The 23,764-nt window shown below is 43.6% G+C and overlaps 1 protein-coding gene across 2 annotated transcripts in view; it reads left to right on the top strand.

Moving 5' to 3' along the window:
- SAMD12 (sterile alpha motif domain containing 12) overlaps positions 1-23,329 on the top strand; it is a 178,663-nt gene extending 155,334 nt beyond the window's left edge. For both annotated transcript variants that reach the window (XM_064154194.1, XM_064154190.1), the window contains one exon: positions 13,678-23,329. In XM_064154194.1, coding sequence (XP_064010264.1) covers positions 13,678-13,700 — 23 coding nt within the window. In that variant the 3' untranslated portion in view covers positions 13,701-23,329. The remainder of the gene's footprint in view (positions 1-13,677) is intronic.
- Positions 23,330-23,764: the final 435 nt, after the last annotated feature.

Here is a 23,764-nt window from a genome sequence, read left to right as displayed (position 1 = left end):
AAGTTCTTTACAGTGAGGGTGGTGAAACACTGCCACAGGTTACCCAGGGAGGTTGTGGATGCTCCCTCTCTGGAGGTGCTGAAGGCCAGGTTGGAGTTTCAGTGGGAGGTGTCCCTGCCTATGGCAGGAGACTGGAACTGGGTGAGCTCTGAGGTCCCTTCTAGCCTAAACCATTCTATGATTCCCAAGATGCCATGTAGAATTTGTATAGGTAAGGATGTTTGCAATCCCAGTGCTGTATACTGTGGCATAAGAAGCTAGAATAGAAAGGAAGAGTTGCTTTCCAGGAGAGGAAGGCAGAACCACTGGATCATGGGTTTTAATACCAGAGATGCCATGGGTTATTTACTGACTAAATTCTTGAAACTTTCAATCAGAAGCAAAAATATGTGGGTGTTTTGTTTTGTGGTGGTGGTTTCTGGGTTTGATGGGCCTTTTTAAAGCCTTTTTTTTTCCTTCCTACATAAAGTAATATCTCTAAGGTGAAAATCCAGAATGAATAGATTTATACCTGTGGATGTGAAAGTGCTCACTGGAGTGGCTTGGCCTGTGTTACAGCTGTGAATAATGTCCATGTGTGGTGAAGAAACACCTTTCAACTAGGTTAGATGATGTAGTTTGCTGAGACATTTAAATTCTGATCTGGAATCTGGGTTAAGAGTTGAAGACAAAAGTTTGTGTTAGGGGTCTTTCTCTGCTGATCACAGGATCATCTTCAGGATGCTTCATTAGGGCTACAGATAGAGTAGCCCTCTCTCGTGGGAACCTCTTAACCAAAGAGGAGGCCTGAGCTGTAGCAGCTTCTTGTAGTTACACCCTAGTACAGTCAGTTCATTTCTCTTTGTAATCTCAAAATTAAAAGTAAAAGCTGAATGACAATGTCATTAAGAAGTTGGAATTAATATGTTTACAACTCTGTTTGTTCCCATACCTTTTAGGACCAAACAGCAAAATCCTGAACCTTGGGACTCTTCCAGAGAAAACCCTGTGTTAATCATAGAATCAACCAGGTTGGAAGAGACTTCCAAGGTCATCCAGTCCAACCTAGCACCCAGCCCTATCCAGTCAACTAGACCATGGCACCAAGTGCCTCATCCAGTCTTTTCTTGAGCACCTCCAGGGATGGTGACTCCACCTCCCTGGGCAGCCCATTCCAATGCCAATCACTCTCTCTGCCAACTTCCTCCTAACATCCAGCCTATACCCACCCCGGCACAACTTGAGACTGTGTCCCCTTGTTCTGTTGCTGGTTGCCTGGGAGAAGAGGCCACCCCCCACCTGGCTACAATGTCCCTTCAGGTAGTTGTAGACAGCAATAATGGTGTTAACTAGGTGGCATCTCCTGAATGTCTCACACTGCTTTTCTGACAAGGTTGCTGTTTATTTCTGCAGTGCTATAGCTTTTTTTTTTCCATCTAGGCATTTTATCAGCACAATGTTTATATACAGACTCTCCAGGAACATAGGGCATGAATCCTCCTAGCTAATCAGTGCCAGCATCCATTTCTTCATACTTTGCCCAGCCTGGTGCAGCCTAAGCAGGGATGAGCACCAAATAAAAAAATCTTTGAAGGGTGGCTTGGAGGTGACAGTGAGCAAGCTGAAAATGGCTTAGTAAAAGATGTTCTGGCTGTGCTTGTTCTTGGGCAGTGATAGTGGCAGGGCCTGTAAAACATATCTGGGGGTGTAGCTACCTGAGTTAGTGAGGCACCCAGAAGATCAAATGTGAACGCTGAACACGTGTTCCATGCTCTTCTTCAATGACTGTGCACTGAGCTGCCTTACTTTTACCACAGGAGAAGGGCATAGACATGGACAGTTACAGCAGAGCATCTGTTCTGCAGTAAATCCAGACCTGGTTACCTCGTGGAGCATGTTCAGGGAGGCATGCCCTTAATTATCCTAAACAGACAAATGCATGATGCAGACTAAGTATTTCAGGCATATGGTCATGCCATAGGTGACAAATCTCCTGTGGGTGAGGCTTTAGAAACATCTTGAGGGGTTACCAGAACTTGTTGCAGCCCCAGATGTGCTTTTGAATTATGTCAGTACTTGTTTAGGATAAATATTAAACGATCTGCAGGAATCATTAGAGAAAATTTTCACAGGTACCTTGGAAGTCAGTGTCTTGCTGACTTCTGACACTTTACCATGCAAATCACTTGAGGGCTGCTGAAAATTCTTGTCCTCCTTATTTCTAGCAAAAATCTGTTTGGTACTGCAATGGCAGAGATTCTTCCTTCCTTTCTTCCTTGAAGCAAAAATTTAATTGGGTTCCAAACTCTTCTGGCACTGGAAGAGAAATACCACATCCCGTTAGGTATTTTCCTCTGATTTTTTTTAAGCACGGAAATTTGTCTGTGCATGAATTGCAATAAACTGTTTGGCTTGAGCTGAAATAGAACTTCTCCAGTTACAAATTCCTACCAACCTCATTGCCTATCATAGCTGAAGTATGAAAGGTGTTTAATAATGAGCAAAACATTACTTTTGTTTACCTATTTTATTTGCCCATGTGAATTCCTTGACTGTGATGTCCATTTGTTCATATATTGCAATGGGAAATGGAAAGCAAATCAGCAGCAAGTCGAAACAATTTGGCAGCATGGAGACAATAAATTATCCAGATACAAAATGATGCCATTATCCAGATAGAAAATGAGTAAATAATTCCTCTAAAGACTTTAGTTCTTGGTGGATTGTTTGCAGGAAGTGTTTCTTTATCTTAGTTGTGTGTATGGATTTCTAAAAGGATTATTTAGTGTCTAATTTCCTTGTCAAATTCCAATATCCAAAGCCTCAAAGGAATTTAGGGCTCTTATCCCCCACTAGCATCTATATAATCCCTGATATCAATTGAAATGTATGCATTAAGCATGCTTATCTTGGACATTGCAGTACCTACACTTCACATGCTAATTGGAATTTGTAACAATCAAGTTAAGCATGAAGTTGCAATTCCTGTCACCTCTTGTTTGCCATTTAATTGCTGGATATCTACTCCGAGCTCATCATTCAGCCTTCTTCATAATCAGCCAAGAGAGGAGCTGACAAAGACTCGTTATCCAATATGACAAGTAGGTAGATGGGTCACTCTTCTAAGGGTCCTGTCTTCCTCCACTGCTTGTTGAAGGAGCAGAGATAACCAGCATGAACTGTTTGCTTGTCTAGGATGGGTGCAATGAGTTTGTCTGTGCAACCACCACACAAATTTCGAAGCTAAGTGAGCTGATGCTTTGCAGGAATTTCTACTCATAGCTCGGGGCAAGGATGGATTCTCCTGTCTCACTCCTCTCTGATCACAGAATTAACCAGGTTGGAAAAGACCTTTGAGATCATAGAGTCCAACCTAACACCTTCTAACTATCTAAATCACGGCACTAAGTGCCTCATCCAGCCCCCTCTTAAACATCTCCAGTGTTGGTGACTCCACCACCTCCCCAGGCAGCCCATTCCAATGCAAATCACTCTTTCTATGAAGAACTTCTTCCCAACATCCAGCCTAAACCTGCCCTGGTGCAGTTTGAGACTGCATCCTCTTGTTGTGTCACTGGGTGCCTAGGAGAAGAGACCAACCCCACCTGGCTACAACTTCATTTCAGGTAGTTGTAGAGAGCCATAAGGTTTCCCCTGAGCCTCCTCTTCTCTATGCTGAACAACCCCAGCTCCCTCAGCCACTCCTCATAGAGCAGTGCTCCAGCCCTGTCACTAGCCTTGTTGCCCTTCTCTGGACACGTTCAAGCACCTCAACATCTTTCTTAAATTGCAGGGCTCAGAACTGGGCACAGTACTCAAGGTTTAGTCTTGAGTGCTGTGCATTTATCTGGGGCTGCATTTCTGCGGTGAAGGTGTGGAAATGCTCAAGTAGCTTTAATCCAGTTATGTGTAGAAGTTTGGTTGAATCATCTCAGAAGTCCATGAAATCTTACTTGGTTACCTATCTAACCTTAAAGACAAGCTCCCACATGGGAAGATAGGCTACATATAGGACACAGTCTCAAGTTGTGCTGGGGAAGGTCTAGGCTGGATGTTAGGAGGAAGTTCTTCACAGAGAGTGATTGGCATTGGAATGGGCTGCCCAGGGAGGTGGTGGAGGCACTGTCCCTTGAGGTGTTCAAGAAAAGCCTGGATGAGGCACTTAGTGCCATAGTATAGTTGGACAGGGCTGGGTGCTGGGTTGGACTAGATGATCTTGGAAGTCTCTTCCAACCTGGTTGATTCTATGATATCTTTTCTTGATGCTGTTCTACTTTGTGCAGAATAATTAGATGTTTCTTTAAGTAGACAATAAAGGACAGCCTAGTGATCTGTGATATAGCAGATAAGGCCTTCACCTTAACCACTGCACTGCTGCTCTGCTGCATATTTCACTTTCATGCATCCATCAGTCCATACTGGTGTGTTCTGCAAGCATGGAATCCAAATTATGAATTAAAATCTTTTTCCTGATATGACATTTAGCCCCAAACCCCTCTGTTTAAAGTGTGGCAATGCCCTTCTGTCTGACTTTTAAATGTCAGTTTCTACTTGATATTGAGTTATTGTCTGCCACTAAGTACAGTGGTCCTGTCCTTAATTTACACTAGGTATGCCTCTACTGCAGCACCTGAGAGCATGTCCCAGCTGTGAGCACTGGAAGCTGGTGGTGACTGTGTGAGTGAGGATGGGGAGTTGTTCCATCTTCCCAGGCATGGGCTTCCTTTGGAAGGAAAACCAGTTCTGCAGTCATCCAAGCTGATGCGTAATACTCCAGCAAGTCATGTAATCTGCTCCACAAGACCTGCATTGCATTGCTGACACCATTCATATAATTTAATTTGGGCCAAAGGGGACATTACACATTTTACTTGAGATGGCAGCAACCAAATACAGCACCATCTCTCTGGGATACTGAACAGCCACTGTTGTCTGAAACCATTTCTATACATTCCTGTGCAGATGTAATTTTAGGAGCATGTGCATGACACAGGGACAGAAAAATATGCAGGAACAGGGTAAAGCAGGGAAGGGAAGCTCCTGTGCTGAGATAATTATTATTTCCAAAATTTTGAATGACTGAACATCTCATTCTCATGCCTTCTGAACACTGGCTAGATATTCTTTGTTTCATATCTGTCACGTTTTCATGAGTGGCTTCTTCACTTGGCTCTGTGGTCAATAGAACCACATAATTTCAGGCCTTGGATTTCTTGCATGACTTACTTAAGAGCCTCTTCAATACAATCAGCCCTTTTGCCAAGGCAGCACTACAGCTGTCTAGGGTTGCTGGTGGGTGTACATCAAGATACAGTCTTAATAATCACCTGGGAACTCTTCAAAGGTAGGAACTCATTTTGATTTCTGTAGTTATTTTTTCCAGCTCTGCCCAGACAGAGACATGAAGCTTGGTTTGCAGTGGTGAGCACTCTCTGCTGCCTGTTTTGTCACAGCATTAGCTGTAGGGTGGAAGAAGAACTCTCTCAGACAGGACCTTCCCTTCACAGGATGTCGGGTTGGAAGGGACCAAAGAGATCATCGAGCCCAACCCCCCTGCCAGAGCAGGAGCATACAATCTCTCTTAGGTCAGAGAGGAAGGCTTTGAAAGTCTCCAGAGAAGGAGACTCTGTGCACAACCTCTCTGGGGAGCCTGTGCCGTGACCCTTACAGTAAAGAAGTTCCCCCTTGTGTTGAGATGGAACCTCCTGTGCTGCAGCTTCCATCCACAGGGCACAAGTGAGCAGAGCCTGTCCCTCTGCCTCCTGACCAGCCCTCAGATGTTTATAAACATTTATTAAATCCCCTCTCAGTCTTCTCCAGACTGAACAGCCCAAGGTCCCTCAGCCTCTCCTCATCAGGCAGTCCTCCAGTCCCCTAATCATCCTTGTAGCCCTCTGCTGGACTCTCTCCAGCAGATCCCTGTCCCTCTTGAACTGGGGAGCCCAAAACTGAATGTAGTACTAATGCCCACCCCAGATGGGAGTCCCTGAGCTCGGTGCTGCAGCTGTGAGATTTAGACCAGGCTTCTGTTAAATTTTTCAAAGTAGTGGTATATGCATTGTGCTAATTTTTTCTTCAGACCTTTTTGAGGATGCCTAGGAAGAACTCATCCTCTTGGTTGCAATCAGGATGATAGGTAGTCCAGTAGCTGTGGAAGGTCATGCTGGGTTGTAACATTGAGTTGCCAGCAAGTTTCCCTTCAGATGGCAATCAGTACAGGACAGTTCCTAGAAAAAAAACTGACTTTGAGGCAGATTAATAGAAGGTATCATCTAAAAGCACGTTGAGAAGTCTGCATAGATGGTCAGATCCAGACTTTGCCATCTTTATGGTCCTGTTTGTATCCCTACTTATTCCATAAGTCTCCACAAACCTCCTGTTCTCTCTATAGAGAGTTTTCATCTAGCTCTGGAGCCTCACATGGCTCTGACAGCCTGAAGCTCTTGGTGCTGCTGCTGGGAGCTGGACAGGCAGCACCAGTGCAGCCTCTGTAGCTCTCTGTGCCTAATTAGCAACCATAGAATAAGATAATGTCTTCTCACTGACATACTTTGAAATCAAGGCTTTTGTGTGTGTGTGAAATGGTTGAACACTGTGTCCATGAGGATAGCAGTAATTGTTTTCCAGATGGAGACGGGACAGTGTGCATTAAATGAGGTGGTGGGACACATGCTAAACTGCACAGATAAAGCCAGTACAAAGTAGTTCTGAAATGCTCTTTCTCTGCACTCTGTGTGGAGCTCAGAGCAACGTAAGGGTCCTGGGGAAAAAATGGTAATACTGCAATGTGATAGTACAAGCAAAGGGCACACATTAATTCCTTCCTCCAGAAAGCTAAATCAAGTTGCTTGTTCAACTGAGGCAGGTGTGCTGATTTTGTAGGCTTTGTGATGTAGCTTGGTTCGGTTTGGTTCTTTTGGTAAATGTGTGTGTGTGCAGATGTGCAGTCTTTTAAGTGGGTTTAATAGGTATAATTTCCCTTTTTGCTTAGTTAATCACTTCACAGAATGGAAACTTTCATTTCAAGGAACCTCACAGAGAATATCTCCCTGAAGGTGGATAGTTTGTTCCACCTATTAATCCTGTATAAGCTCTGCATAAGCAGTGAGGGACTTGTAGCTCTAGAGTTTCCAAACCCTTTTGCTATAATACTTTGATTTTTCTTGTGAAGTCTTTGGTTTCATCAGATTATGTTTCTTAATGCATATTTCACCAAAGATCCTAAAGCACATAGTAGGATGATAAAATGGACAGGATTAATTCCCAAATGCTGCTGCACACTTTGGAACAGGATAGGCTTGAAAGCCTCCTGCATAACCTGCAGAAGAAACGCAAGGATGAGTTCCAGGTGATGATCAGAGCAGCCACCAAGCCGCTGCAGGGCACTGGGAACTGCGTGGTTAAGCACCTTGTGTGCATGCTGAATATGCCACTTAAGGCCACCTCTTTTTTAAGTTCACACAGTTTGTGCAGGTCTTGGTGCTTCATGTTAAAACACAGTCTCTGGAGACAAAAGCAATAGATATGCAAAAGCTCACAGTATTTGGAGCCACGGAGCGTGGAAGACTATTCATCTGTGACAACCTCTTTCACTTCCTGCAGAGCACCCCACAAGGACTTGTGAGATCAAGAACTGGTTACAGGCAGGCAGTGAGAGATTTGCATGATAAGGCATAAAGTCAGCAATCTCCCATACATTTTCAGTTTCAGGGGGCACCAGCTGAGCCTATCAGGCTTGAGCATCACATTCCTTTTGTTTGCTATAATTTGAGTCTCTAGAGAAGGACACTGGTGGACAGCCAGTTCACAGTGATGAGTAAGTGTGCAGTAGATGGGGAAGATTCTTTGGCAGAAGCTGTATGCACTGAGGAAGTGACTGCATGCACTTCTTCAAAATATTTTAACTGCTTGTTAGCTCAAGGAAACCACTGTGATCTGTTGAATGAAAAAGCTTCTTTCTGTGTTTGCAGCAGAAGGTAGGTGGTGGGATGTATGAAGCATCTTAAGCAGAGGTGAATCCACCTTGAAAGAGGAAAGAGTTCTCCCAGGATTTTGCCTGACTTTTTGAACCAGACTTTTAAGCTTAGAAAATTTTCACATGCTGGTTAAGCTCAGACAGAAAGGACATAATTTCTTGGGACAGACTTTTGTTCTGAGGTTTCCAGTTTAACATTGTAAAATCAAGCCCAGAAGGTGCTAAAAGGATTTTAAGGTATTTTTCAGAGCAAGGCTTGAGTGTGGGCTGAAGCCCTTTTGAGAGTTGTCCACCATGAACTCTGACTTCTGAAGGAAGGGGCAAGGAGCCAAAATTCCTGCATAAATCATCTAAACACAAGATCAGTATGTGTCCTTATTTTTTATTAACCTAGTAAAGTTGCTGCAAGCATTTGCTTTGGGTAGGGAAGCTGGAGTTGTGTGTGACTCATGAAGGGACTGGTGGTTAATGTGACTATTTGAGGGCATTGAATGGCTTAGTGAAAAACATTTTGGACAACTATGTTTTCAACCCATTCTATGTGAACTGTGTTCCACAGAGCAGCTGCGATAACCTCTGACTAATTGGCTTTTCAGAAGGTTACCTGCTGAGAGCATCTGCCATGACATCCATTCTCCTAGAAGTGTTTCATCTCAGGATTGCCTGATGCACGCTTTAGAGCCCAGCACTCCAGGCAAGGACTGAGTTCTCTCTTGAGTCAGAATATAGAGGAAAGGATTTGCCCAAGCTTGTTGAATGTACAACATCTGTCTTGAAGCAGTGAGCATCCTGTCTAAACTGCCTTTTGAAGGCCACCCTGAAGCCTTCCTTGAGACAAGATTTGCTGTTGATCTAGGCAGCAAATCTGTGAGCAAGCCAGGATCCTGTGTACCCAGGTACTTGTGATAGTTTATTAGGGCTTTCATGCTGCATCAGGCAGCGTCACGCACAGTGCCGTGCCCAGGCAGGCTGTGAGCAAGCTGTATGCCAGCTGCCACCTCAAAGCTCATGTGTGGACCTGGGACCACTCAGAGTGAGCAGTGTAGCAACACATAAATAACACCAAGGAGTTTATTGCGTGTGAAGTCATCCTCTTTCATAGATCTCATATGGGAATATTTATTCAGTAGCATATTTATGGTGATGGTATCAACAGATACTAAACCTCTCTCCAGGAGGATTAAGAGTGTCTGGCTATGAGAGCAAGTTGTCCAGGAGAAGTGGTGTCTTCTGCAAAATAGAGGCTGAGTTCATCCTTGCAGAAACAGCAATTCATGTGTCAGCTGCTGTTTGTTTTAAAGACTCTGTTCTTGATCATTTGAACAGAAAATGCCTTATTTCATGTGAGTTTCACAGTTCATGACAAAAGTAGGGGGTGAAAGAATCACAACATTTATTTTTAATCCTGTGTGTTTTCAGTTTTTATAATAATTTTGCACAGTCTTCTTAATGAATATTGAATGGTTGGGATTAGGATTACTGTGTTTGATGCTTTGGATGTTGTGCTCATAGATCTACCTTTTCCATCAAGCTACTCCAAAACTAGAATCTTGGTTTCCTGCTTAGCAAGCAAATTCAAAAATCAAGAGGAAGAAAAGACTTCCTTCCTTTCTCCCTTGGTACTTTTCTATCATACTGACAATGTGCTTGTTAAACAACATTAAATAACCTTGAAGACTCTATCAGGTACTGGATCTTGGTGAGGAGGGAGAAATGAGGCAAGCCAGACCAAGACATGACTGGTTGAGCATCAAACCAAATCTGGCAATCTTTATCAAAAGGCATCTGTGTCTCTGTTTTCTCTCTGGGTTTGGCAGCTGGGTGTTGCATCCAGTCCCTTGTTTAATGTGTCTCTGCTTAGCACAGGCTACTAGGCTGTGGCACTTGCAGCAAGGCACCTTGCTGTCTTCATGCAGCCCTGAGGCTTTGCCTACTACCTGTAGCAGCTGAGGCAGCTCCAATGAGAAGAGGTGGCTGGAGCAGGCTAGCGAGAATTGCATTTCCACCTCTCCATGCTGGCTCCAGCTAGCTGCAATTGTGCAAACATTTGAGGCAACCTTGGATCTCTGGCACTGTTGACTCTGCTTATCAGGGACCTGTTGGGTAATAAGGATGTGCAGCAATAACTTCATTTACCTAGAGGTTAAAAGAACTGGTGGTGTTCTCCACCCAGAACAGTAATGGGATGTTTTTGTGATAGAGAGAAACCAAACTCTGGTACAAATTTGGTCTTCTCTGACTTGGGGAAAATGGTTCTGGTCCCTGCCAAGGATGCTTCTCAGCAGCATTTCCTAGCCCATGCTCATCTTCCTTCCATCATGATGACTGACCAGAATGAGCAGCTCCCCCATGTAGGTGTTTTGGTTTTATGTTAACTTCCATGAGCTTCACAGAGACACTTCATGTTGTCAGCTCTCAGTGGTAAGAATTCAATGCACAATAAAGAGAAGGGTAAATCTGCAAATGGGCTGCCAGCCATTTCCTTTTTGTCGCTGTCTAGAATTCAGCACAACTAGTAATATCTCTAATCAGGGAGTAGCAAGATGAAACAACTCTGCAATAACATACAGAATATTGTCCTATCTCAAGTGGCATGACTTAGGCATGAAGTCAGAGACCTGTGGCCTTTCAGACACAGAAAAATTCCTACTAAATGTAGCTGGATGCAGGTTTTCACCAGAATCCAAGAAATAGTTGGTACATAAATGGTAGAAACAGGCATTTTTCGTAGTAATACCACATTTGGAAGGCCTTCACCTTAGAAATACGGCATAGGATTAGTTCCAGGAGGAGAAACCTATCAGAGATAACAGATGCTTCTTTTCACGTCAGAAGCCCTCACTTATAAACACATGACAAACAGGTAATAACCACCAGGCTGAGCTGAATTAACATGTTTTAAGTTAATCAAAAATGCCTCCCTTTCCCAGTTAGAAAAAAGAGTCACACAGTGCAGGTACTCAAAAACTGAAAGACATCTCTGGCTTTGAAGTTACATCTTCTTGAAAGTGCCATGTGAGATTAGATCTGTGTGGCATTGTGTGTCACAGGCCCCCTGCAAAGGGCACTCTTCATTCCAGGAGCTCACCGCCTAACACAAGGTTGTCAGAGGCAACTGCTTCTTTGTGATGCCTTTGAAAAAGATGTTACTTTAAGAAAGCATTGAGTTAGAAAACCAGGGTCCTCTAAGATTCTCCAGCTGGACATCAAAAATTACACAGGTAATGAGAAAGAATAAGTGCTTCTGAACTGCTTTCCTTAAAAGACTAAGTGAGAAGAAATGGGCTAGATGACCACAGAATTCTGACTTTGCTTGCTCTAAATGCAGACCTCAACAGAATGACAGCTATTGCCTTGGCCACTGTTGCTGGTTGTACCCAGACTGGCTCTGCTAGGCGTTCTGCATGGCAAAATGGTGTGGATGAAGCTCAGGTTGGAAGCAGTCCCCATTTCTCCATGTTCACAGATTTCTGTCTTCAGAGAAAACTGGCTTATGCCAGACTTAAGCATGAGTACAAGCCAGTGGCTGAGACAATGTGGATGACTGGGGCACTTCAGCACAAGGGCAGCTGGAATCAGATACTTTTGAAGTGAGGTACCAGTTTAAAATCTCTCCTTGAGATTTTGCCTTTATCTCCTCACCTGCAGCCTCACTGTTTGCTTTCTTTTCTGTGCTGGAAAATGTGTTGTCTACAGAAGCTGAAGTCTCAAGACCTTCCCATCCATTCTTCCATGGAATAAAGCAGTCATTGGTCCTAAATATACATTTATCTCAGCCTGCTACTGATGCGGGTATCTCATGTAGTAGACGACAGTAAGTGGTGGTGAGATCATTGCACTAGAGAACCTTGAGAATAAAAGCAAAGCAGCTGTAAAAACAGAAATCAAAAGCTTTATTGTGATCAGGTGAATATGTTCATATAAAGAAGAAAATAGCTAAGGAGACTTTTTATTGTTCCTCTCTTTTATATGACATATACAAAGTGTTAAAGTGCTTGTGACAAGTTGGTTTTGGTTTGTTTTTTTTTTATCTTACTCAGCATTCTTCCAGCAGCTACCAATTTAACATCCCATCCTTTTTCTGCTCAATCAGACCTTCCTGCCCATTGCTACAATAGTTTTGGTTTGGAAGAGGCAAATATGGGCAAACTGACAGCTTGGCAAAGCCAGTCAGCCTGCATGCCGCAGCGAAGAGCTATCTAAGCTATTTTGAAGAAGTGAGAAGCAGAAGTCCACTGCCAGCCTGAGTTTCAGCTGACATGAATGCTGCCTTGGCAGCATCAGTATCACAGTATCAACAAGGTTGGAAGAGACCTCCCACTGGTGTTGCTATTTGGAATCTAGCCCAAACCCCCCAATAGTCCAGCTTTTCCCACACATACAGACAGAGACATTCATTCAGGAAAGCAGGACATCAGCTGGAAAGGGTGCAAAGCCCACCTTGCTGTGTCCTGTACCAGCACTGCCCTGGTCTGAGACCTAATTGGTAAAACAGGTGGTGAGTGAGGGCTCTGCACTAAACACAGCTGTGTCCAAACATGTTGAAATGACACAGAGAACCTGTGGTGCATGGCTGCTTTGCTCCAGAGGCTGTTGTAAGCCTCTGGTGGGTTTACAAACATTTTCATGGCTACATACTGAACAAACAGCTGAATGCACTTCAGCGTGAGCAGTCCTGCATGGGCACTCATCTCCTGTTCAGAGAGGCAGAACAGGGAGCACAAATCCCTATCAGAAAATGTATAATCATGGCCTAAGTTAGGTTGGGAGAGACCTCTGGAGATCATTCAACTCAAAGCAGAACCAACTTAGTTTGTTCAGAGCCTTGCCTGGCTGTTGTAGGTATCTCTGTAGATGGAGATCACTCAGCCTAGTCACATAACTTGTTCCAAATTCCACTGCCCCTATCAGGAATATTTTTTTGTCCTTATATCTAACTGCAATCTCTTGTTGCTTCTTATATCTGTTACCTCATGTACTTCTGCTGTGCATCTCAAAGAATAGTTGGGGTGGAGGGGAGGAGAAGTTGTAAGTATCCTCCACATATTCCTCTTTTTCAGTGTGATCATCTTACAGCTTTGCAAGGGCTTTTAGGCAAGGAATAGCAGCCACCAAAATGGAGCGTGTTTTGCTGCTTTTAACAGGGAAAGGGAACCCCTTCATTATCCTATGGGATCTGAAGCATGGAAGGAAATGAGCTGTTTTCTCATCTCCTACAGAGCAATGGCCAGTGGACAACTCTCACCACCCTGGCCAGCAGAAATGGTGTGGAAACATGAACTCCTCTTTTGGCGTTTGGCAGAGACTTTCCAGCATTTGGCTACCAAGCCTTCAGTAGTTAATGCAAGCCTCATCAAATAGAAGAATCTGCTCTCTGGACTCAGACTAGAGGAAGAATAAGCAGTGCTTTCACAGGAGGCAATGAAACTCAAGTAGGATTTGTTAAATCATGCCAATGATTGCTGGTCTGCACTTTATATTTATCTATGGAATTGATTAAGCACTAAGGCTTTTGGTTGATGAGTAAAGCTGAGCTGATTAAAAGAAGTGCCAGGGTCACCATATATATTCTAGGAGTAGTTTGCCCTTAGAGCAGAACTACATTTGCTCTGCTCAAGCCTGGCTTTTGTTTTTTGGGGTTTTTAAAGTTGAAATACATGGTAATTCCTTTGCTCTGTTCCCTACTCACTGTCTGGTTTCGCTTATTGGTTTTGTTTTTTCAGCCTCAGCAGAGAGCTCTCCATAAATGTTTCCAGCCTCCAAAGCTGCTGTCCTGCCACTCGTTATGAAAATGAACTTTCCTTCATGAAAAAAAAAACAACAAAACATTAAATGGTACTGCCAGGTGACCATGGAGGATTGAAGACAAACTTGAAGTAACATCAGCCTACCCAAGATGACGCATTCTGAGAAGACCTGGTTTGCTGTAGAGTACCAATGTGGTGCATAATATCTAGTGCTAAGTTGTGGAATATGGTCATTGATGGACCTTTAGCTGGAAAATTTCTTCCAGTTTTCATCACTGTGCATAATTTTTGGGTTCCCTTTAGGGGGACAGTCTATGCCCTTCACTAGAAGTCCTGTTTTAGCATGGCAACTACTGGATTCTTTTGTTATGTATGCAGATGGCATGATGTTTTAGGAAAAAACTTAACAGCAGTTCTCCAGCCTCAGTGGATATGTTCACGATATTAAAACCCTGGTAGGAATGTAAGCGTCTTGTATGTGTTCGTTTTGCAGTCTAATGGCATTCTGTTGATGTCAGCACTTCATACGTGCTTTCTGCACAGAACTAGCACAGCCCATATATATATGTACATATATATAATGGTCTCCTTTTGAAATGTTAAGGATAAGTTTCAGTGTTCGTGCTGAGACTGCATCCAGACTGAGCTCCACTGCTAGCATACCTTCACCGATGCGCGGTAGGTTGTGTAGATAGATGTGCACGTGGAAGAGGTGTGACTTCTTGTGTTGCAACGTAGAGAACAGCTGTCACAGAGGTAGCCGAGAGCAGAATTGGTTGAATGAGCTGTTGGACGCTGTGTCTGCTCTCCCTCTTATCTACCAAATACCAAAAGTTCTTGTTTGTGGTGTGCCAGAGTGTTACTTGGTAAGGGAGAGAGCCTTCCTCAGAGATGTGTGTGCGACCCTGGGTTTGGTCTACAATAAAACCAGAAGAAACTGGAAGAATTGAGGTTCTTCATGCTGGCCACCAGTTTTATTTTGGGTGAGGATGAAGAACCGTAGTCCAAACCAAACTCTCTGAACAAGGTAAAGTCTAAGACTGTACTTCTAAGGAGCAAGACACTCCCTTTGGAGAGAGTAGACTTCTTTGTTAACTTTTTCCACTTTCTATCCAAAACATTTTTTTTGGTAGGAACTGGGAATAAGCAAATGGTTCCAATAAGCCTTTCAATATACTGTAGCAGGCTCAAGACTGTTGCATTCAATCTGAACCTTGTTTTTTGTTAAGTCTCTGAATGGCTGGCCTCATCACTGATTGTATCACAGCTGGCTGTGGTACTGCTTCTTCCGTGGGGACTCAGTGGAATTAGCATCTGTCCCTCACATCAGGACCTTCCTGACACACTCTTTGTAATGAACTGATGCCATCAACATACTGAGGGGACTTAACTACTTGTTTCTTCCTTCTTTAAAATCAAAGGTAGCTTTTTTGTGCATTTAAAGGCCATCACCCTCTCCAGCCTGATGAACAGGTACTAGAGGCACTGTTAGCACATATGCCAAACTGTGGGTGAGGTGCCATACTGGTGCAAAGATGCAGTGATGGAGAGAATGTGCAGCTACATCAAGTCAAAGGGACCTCTTTAGAAGAATCTCCTGTGTTAAAATCCTTAAAAGCTATTGCACAGTTCATTGCCAGAGAATGGAGGGTCCACCACTGAAGATGTCCATACAACAAAACTAAATATCTTTAGGGCTTGACCTTTTTCAGATGGGCATGGGCTTAGGTTTCAACTCTCCACTTATCTCAGATTCAGCATTTTGGATGCTTCTATAGTATAGTCCAAAGTCAAATCATTTTGACTGATGACCAAGATTTTCAGAAGTCAGTAGTGATTTCTAATGGTCTAGGTCTTTCCATAGGTTCTCAGGTGGAGCTCCCAAGAATTACAAAGCAGTAAGTTTCTACGTTCTCTTTCTGAAAATCCTTTTCCCTAATCTTAAATTAATTGGTGTAAAAATCCTCCTTAAGGTGTAAGAATCTTTGCCAGTGGCAACATTTGCACTTTGTAGAGCTTTTCATAGGGTTGCAGGTTGGAAACTGATACCAAGAGACCCGACTGTGCACATGGCACAGGTCCACTGTAAGCTCCCCAAATTTTATAGCTGTTTGTGCTGCAAGTTTTAAAAAGGTGCTCTGGCAATTGGCATCAACTCCATGTTAGTACAGCAGTTAAAAGAATGAACCACTGATGTAAGTCATTTCAAGAAGAGGGAGAATGCTGTGCTTCTGCAGTGAGATTTCTCTTATTTTACTACCCAGTGAAAAAACTTGAAGCAATTTGAATGATAAAGGAAGAGTATATCAGAGAGAGATGTCTTAAAAGGGCGTACAGAAGAAGTTGAGTTAGGCAGAAAGCCATTAGAAGCATTTTTTGTATCAATGTTAGTTTTGACCATCTTCCAGTATATGGGCATGAATTTAGATGTGTGCACTTCTCCTGTTGAAACAGTTTGTTTTAAAAGCTTCCCAGGATTTTAGCTATGGTGACCTAGAAAAGCAGTGTTAATAGGCCCTGAGAAATGTGAAAATGAAGTCCAGACCCTTGTGTAGCCAGACTTGGTGAGAAGTCTGCTGTAGGTGCCTATTGGACAAATCTCCCTTGAAGCTAGTGTAGGTCTCCATCCTGCAGCCAGCCTGTGCATGTGGATAACTGCAAGTCTAGTTCCCCCGAGCCCTGTAACACTTCTCACGTGTGTAACTGTCTGCCAGAGCCATAAGGAAGTAACTGTACCGTTTGGCTTGTATTTAACTCTTCATTGTGTTTGGACTTTTTCATCACTGTTATTCTCCCAAAGTAGGCCATGCTTCCTCAGGGATATTTATGAAATTGTCCTGCATCTCCTGAACAACTATCTGGATCCCAGTGTACTCTTCTGAAAACTTTTTAGTATAAATAAACATGTGGGAGAGATTTTTGTTATTGTGAGTGGGGGCAGGTGCTGTGTTCTCAGAAAGGCTGTGGAGTGCAGACAATCAAGGCTGTTGCATTTTTTATGCTGAACACCTTATTAATAGCAGACACATCCGCTTTTGCCTGGGTTGCAGGAACAGTTCAGGGGAAAGAATGCTTTATCTCTAGTCAATAAATCATTGATGTCGAGAGTGCCAAAGACCAAGTCAACATGAAAGGGAGTGAATAAGTTATTCCTGCAAAGGAAGTGAATTTAAATATGCTCAGAGCCATTAGTTCAGTGCAAAAGAGTGGGAGACTAATGCTATTTTCATAAATCAGCAATTATAAGTCCTGTGGAGACAGATAAATTTGCAAAGGCCAGTGCTGCTGTTACGTTGGTCACCAGTTATTATCTCTGAAATGAACCAGTATTGGCATCAGGACACTGTGTGCAGCCTTCCTCCCATGCCTGGTGCCTTTCCCTGCTGCTGCTGCTGCACTTGCCTGGGTTCTTTGGGTCAAGAAAGGTTGCAGCATCAGACCCCACTAAGAAACACTGACAGAGACATAGCCATCCCAAGTGCTGCAAACAGGGGGAAGTCCTGCACTAGAAACCTGAAGGAATTGCACTGCAGCTGAGAGCATCCTCTGTGCTGTTTTGTTCCTTTGGGTTTTGTTTGTTTGTTTTTCCCATCTGCATGTCTTTCTGTGCCTGAACAGCCTCCATTTATTCTGTTAAGGGCAATGCAGCCTTCCAGGAGCAGAGTTTGAAAAAGCTCTCTGAGCTCTTTGATTTTGCCCACCCAGTTGCACAGTGGTGTGCCACCACTGGGTTTGTTTATCCCTCCCTATCTATTCCTTAGCATAAGTGTTGCCACTCAACAGCAGCTGCAGCATCTCTAAGGAAATCAAACCATTATGAATTATAACATTCTGGGTTTGTTTTGCCCCAAATTGACAGAAGACCCCAGGCCAGACCCCAGGTGCACTTGAAATGGCACTACAGCATCAGAGTCTCTGGAGATGTGTTGGTTAGTGCCAGCCATGGACCCAGGCCTGGTTTTCTTACCACTCCTTCCACCTGCCACACAGCCACAAGATCCTGATCAAAATTGTCTCAGGCAGGCAAAGTAAAATGCTGCATCTTTCACATCGTTCCCCTTTCAGCAATTAACATCTCTGTCATCAGTGTCTCCTTGAACAGCCCCGCTGCAGCACTGTGCTGCAATTGACCCTGGTATATATAGACTGTGGTCAATAAGATTTTAATTTAAAAAGAAAAGCTCCTCTGGTATAATTAAAATTGATGGCTAAGGGGGAAAGTGCTACCAGCATTACCTGCAGCTTCCTATAGGAAAATTCAGGAGTTATCTGGAGTGAAGAAAAACCCACCAACATAATGTGTGGGCGATTAGGCAGGTTTATGAGGATAAATCAGCAAGTAAGGAAAGTAGATGTTTGAAGAGAGAAGCAGAAAAATGTATGGGAAGTCAGTGGGCAATAGGGCTGGTGAGGCTTTACATACATCCTAGTAAATGCTGTCATAGCAAAGCTAAGTCTGGTGTTAAACAGGCACAACACAGTGATTATTCATAGCATGTGGGGAAAAAAACCCAACAAAAATATTCTGGGTTTGTATTTGAAAGCAATAGAATCACAGAATTATTGAGGCTGAAACAGACCTCTGAGATCACCAAGCCCAGCCTATGACCTAACACCAGCTCCCCCAAGAAGGAGGGAGTCAGGCTGCATGCTAAAATGTCATTTCTGCCACTCCATCTGTAATTATGGGCAATATTAAGCAGCAATATTAAGCTGTCCTGGGTTAACACAGCCTGCTCTCAGAAACCCCACACCCCACACACAGATTGGAGGGAAAGTAACACAAAAAATAGCCTGAGATAATGAATTTAATTAGGTAATAAATGCACATTTGCCTTTGTCTGCAGAAAATGTGCAGCAAAATGCAGAAGCAGCAGCAGCAGAATCCAGTGATAAAAACAGTTCCCCCAATCCAAGCATGCAGAAGCCAGCCCAGCAGAAAAGACCAACACCCCAAAAAAACCAGAACCCAAAGCAGCAACCAGAATAGGAAGCCTTCCCTGTTGCAATTTGAACTTCAAGCCCCAGGATACTTTGCTCCAGCTTTCATTTTGAAGCTGGCATGGTCTTGAATATCAGCAGCATGGTATTAAATATCAACAGCAGATTCAACTCAACCTATCCAAACAGATTTTTACATTTGTAGAGCCATTAACTGAATCCAAAAGTGAAACAAAACTTCCCTATGACTCCTCAAAATCACACAACATAAGGGAAGCTTCAAGTGACACCCAAGCCTGCAAAGTTCAGAAGGAGTGATTTGACACAGGAAACCAGAGGTCATTAGTCTAAGCAAAATCATGGAAAGGTTGCTATGGTTTAGTTCTTATAGCAATTAAAAATTGATTAAATCCTCCAAAAGGCTATTCTAGAAATGCATCCTGCCAAATAAACTTCTGGTTTAGGCTTGTTGGTAAAGTCTGCTGGCATACTGTACTTGGCCTCCTGTAGATCATCTGATTCTTGGAAAAGAGGAAAGAGCACAACACAAAATTGGTGTCACCCATATTGAGTAGATTAAAACATTACAAGCCTAGACCACAGAAAATGGCTGGAACTGTGACATTTTCATCAGCAAGACCGTTTCTAATGAGCTGCTCCCAATGTATGCTCTGTTTTCAATATTCCTTTCAGGGAAAGAGAAAATTACTGTTGGCAACAGCCGGAGATGACTGAAACAGGGGTGCAGTAACTATGATACGAATCAAGTCAGTGTCAGAGAGTAACCTGGAGGACAGCAGTGTCGGAAATCCAGGAGAGATGGGAGCAAGTCTGATTTAAAGGTATGAGGAGTATGGCTGGATTCATATAGTGGCTGTGAAGGTGTGATAAATAATCCATCCAGTGTTAGCCCCAGAGATGCTTTTGCCAGCAGGGCTGTAGGAGCTGGCAGTAGTGATGCTGTTGCAGTTTGTTTGGTTACTGCCTGTATTTTTAAGAGAGTATTGACAGCTTGGAAAGATTATTTTCAATAGCTCCCAGTGTCATTCAAGGGCAGGAAAACAGGTCTTATTATAGTGTCAGACTAATGAAGCTCAAGCTATTAATTTATCAGAGGCAAATGGAAGAGGTGACTCCATCTCTGTGTGCAATCACAGTCTTCTACCTGGGCAGGGAAGTGCTGTCTGAAGGCAGCTAGCTCTTTTATTTAGAAGAAAAGGGACTGATGTGCTCTACTGGTTAGAAACTGATTTCAGACTAGAAATTAAGTGCAGATGCTCGACGGGGAGGATAATTACCTGTGGAGACAACTTACTTAGTTACCTGGCACGTTCTCCGCTGTACAAAGTCTTTAAATGTATGCAGAGTATTTTTCTAAGTCAATGAGCTCTACCTCAAACTGAAATCCAGGCTCAGAGCAGCAGTTACTGGATGTGGTTATTTAGGTGTGTGTTATGCAAGGGTTAGATTAGATCATCAGATGTAGACTTCTGAATTATAAAGACCTTAATGTTTCAAACATTACAGGAGGGTAGAGCAACCTATAGCCATTGTTTCACACCAAATGGTCTTAATTTAAAGAGTCTATATGAATAGAGCTGTGCTTGCTAGCATTTGGTGTGAGTGTTGGTAGGTCTGCTTGCAGTTGTAAGGTTCTCTATTTGAAGGATCAGAACTGGACAAGAAAGGACAAGAAGAATCCTTGGATGTGCAGGGAAAAGCTGTGACTTTCATCAGTCATGGCCTGGGACAAAATGCTGCATGCAGATGAGCCAAGTGGGTGTGTAGTCTGATCAAGGAATAGCAGCTGTGGGTTTGCCTCTTAAGTAAAAAGGTTGCATCTTGCTGGCAAGAAACGGATTCTCCTGCCTTCAAGAACCGAAACTGCTGATTGAGCTGCTGATATTGTGCCCTTGTGCAGCTGAACACTGTAGAGAGGCTCCTTGCTTCAAAGACAGCAAACCCTTCCTGCTAGCATTATGAGCCCCATCAGAGCTGGTTAAGGAAGCTCTAGAAGTGAAGTGACATCAGTAGCAACAGGTGCTCCCTGCAGTGGCTTTTTGTAAGGTTAGGCCCCGCTACTGTTGGCTGGCTTGAATGAGGAGCTGTAGAAGTAAACAAAGGAGCACTGGGTGTCTGATTCAGGTTTCACAACACCTCTGTCAAGGCAGGTGTGAACTGTCACCGCCATCTTCTACTGAGCTTCATCAGGCAGTGCAGGGCAGCACAAACTAGGATGTATGGTTTAGAGAGTAAACAGTTCATGCAAACAAGAGAAACTATAAAAGCAATGCTTGCTCACTGCAAATTGGTATTGAATCACCATCCAGAAGCTGAAATAAGAAGGGAGCAAGCTACTCCATGGCTAAGGAGAGAAAGATCTTTGGGGATTCTTGCTCTAATCCAGTGTGAAATCCTAAGAAAATGAGTTTGGTCTAGATTTATTGTTTAAAGAACATTGGTACATGCTTGCTGCCTGTCAAATAAATTCTGTGGAGTCACTGGCTTTGGTGCATGATAGCTTACGAGTGTGCTCACCCTGCTGAGACACCTTGCAGCTCTGGAGGAGAGCAGCCCTTAGCAGGCGTGTCTGGGGTCAGGCTGGACAGAGAAGCAGCTGATCTTGCAGGTGACTGCATAATGTCTACTTCTGCTGTAAAAGTAGGATTTGTCAGCATTATTATAACATTCCTGAGAATGAGGTGAAAAGCTCCTTTCTGATTTTAATTCCAAATAGATCTAAATACTGTTTAAAAAGAGCTCTGTAGCTGTTGTTACATCTGTAATCACATTACTTCTGTTAAGTACTTGCCTTGATTTCATCTGTTTAATATCATAAATCTCCAAATCAATTAGTGATACACAGGGTGTTGGTTTTTTTAAAGCAGGGAGATCAATATTGCAGCAAAACTGCATGTAAGCAATAAGAAGCTGTGTGGAGGAGGGTAGAAAAGACACAATTTGCCCCATCAGATGCTTAGGGGACTTGTCTGGTTTGGTTTGTTTATTGAGATCATAGTTTTACATCTAAGCAAAGGCTCTGGTCTCAAGACCAATCCAGATAAAGAAGTGTTTGGAGTTCTCTCATCACTTCATCTGCATCTCTTGTATGCAAAAGGCTCCTTCTCTGCTTTTCTTCTGAAAAGGGTAGAAAAGAGATTAGGTGGCAATAGAGAAAGCACAGTCCAACATGAGCTTCCAGCCTATGCAAAGCATCTCAGCACCTGACCCAGATCCCAGCCTTCTTCCCCTGAGTGCAACACCACTGACCAAGGGGAGGAATAGGGCACAGGCGAAGCCAAGTCCTGTGCCACGCTGAGTGCTCTCTTGAAGCTGTTGCAGAAGACACATTACCTTGCAGGATTGGCCCCCATGTTTTGGGGCATTACTTGGGGTTGCTGCTGTCTGCTTGTTTTCCCCTAAAATACAGTTGAGCTCTGGCACTGGGAATGACCAGCATTGACCCAAAGAGGCTGAGTGCTCTGAGGAAAAGATTCCCTTGCTTTGCTGGGATACTTGATGAGCCCAAGAGGCATATTTGTAACCTGCTCACAATTATTTTAGAATCTGGACGTGCTTTGGGGCATGCTAAACTTTGTTTTCAGTTTCTTGTAGGTACTGCAATCACCTGCACCTGCCTCACCATTATTCTTTCCTTTCACAAGTGGGCATAAGATGGGATTAATGCCTGCCTGGCTCCATGCAGCATAAACCAGCAAAGGGGGTTCTGAATTTAGGCTCCTCTATTTCCAGGCATTGAATGTAATGTTGATTGAACCTGACCAGCTGGAATTATAGTTACACCTGAGCTGCCTCCAAAGGTTGCCCACAAATCATAGCCCATGGACATAATCAGGTGCCAGGCTGTGCTTGCACATCAGCACTGGCAGTTGGTGATGGTCATGGGCTGCAGGGAGCAAGAGAGAGGCTGGGATCAAGGTCTTGCAAAATCTGGTGGCCTGATGCAGAAAAGCTGGATGCAGAGAGGCTGAGTGCAAGCTCACGGCTGTGCTCTATGGTCAAAATGATCTGAAGCTGGCAAGTTGTGTCTGGTCCAGCTGCCTTAGGAGTCAGTTCCACTCTACATTCACTGAGGAAATTTTATCTAAGCCAGTGACCTCCTTTCAGTGTTAACTTGGTTGACAATCTAGGACAATGCCAGCACTCCCCTAGCTAAACAGCGACTGTTACTCCCAGTCAGTCAGTCCATGGCTGAACTTTTCAAAGACAGAGCCAAATGAGGTGGCATAAGACAAAAGTGTGCCTTTTAGTTTGATGTACACTGCATGTCCCCAGGCATCCAAGGTGTTCATCTGTCCAGCAGTGCTTGCCTTTTTCTGTTGTCGTTGTTGTTCTTTCCCCCCAAAGAAATGCTCATGCAGTCTAATTTTTAGCATTCAAAGTGGTCATTGCTGTTAATTCCACCCTACATTTTTTATGTAGTTACTCTTTATTTCCTTCTGTTTTCACCATTCAACAAAAAGTAAAAATCCCAGGCGGGAGGGAGAAACTCTTTTAAATTACAAAACCAATATCAAGATTTTGGTATCTTTGGGCACAATCTCTGGAAGCTTTGGATATCTGCTTTATCATTTTGTATATTTGAACAATTTTGTACTCTGCATTGTTTGACTTCATTTGTGCATGGCGATGTATTAAAACATGGAATTTTTATTATACAGTACAAGCATTTTGTTTGATTTCAAGAAGGTCAGGGCTTGATCCAAGGCATGAACAGGAGGGGGGAAATGGGAGATCTTTTTTTCACCAGCAACACTGCCATCTGACACTGACTAGTCCCATTCAGAGGGTTTCCGACACACGAAGGTGGGCAAAGAGCAACCAGCAATAGAACAAGCGGACGTTGTTTCAAGTTGTGCCAGAGAGGTATAGGCTGGATGTTAGGAGGAAGTGTCCTGGGGTCCGGTATACCCCAAAATCCCTCTCCCTCTGTAGAATGGGAGAAGAATAGGCATGAAAAACCTGCTTCCCCCCCTGCCCTGCAGGCGTGAAGGTGGAGAGCAAGAGGCCCTTCCAGCATGAGGGGTGCTCCAGGCAGTGCCCGCGCTGGGATCAGGCTGGGGATTGGCTGTGCTCTTTGTGCCCAGGCAGTGGTAACTCT

Source organism: Pogoniulus pusillus, chromosome 14 (assembly GCF_015220805.1).
Source record: "Pogoniulus pusillus isolate bPogPus1 chromosome 14, bPogPus1.pri, whole genome shotgun sequence".
Taxonomy (NCBI): Eukaryota; Metazoa; Chordata; class Aves; order Piciformes; family Lybiidae; genus Pogoniulus; species Pogoniulus pusillus.
The sequence above is the reverse complement of the archived record's forward strand: the minus strand, read 5'-3'. Positions and strand labels throughout refer to the sequence as shown.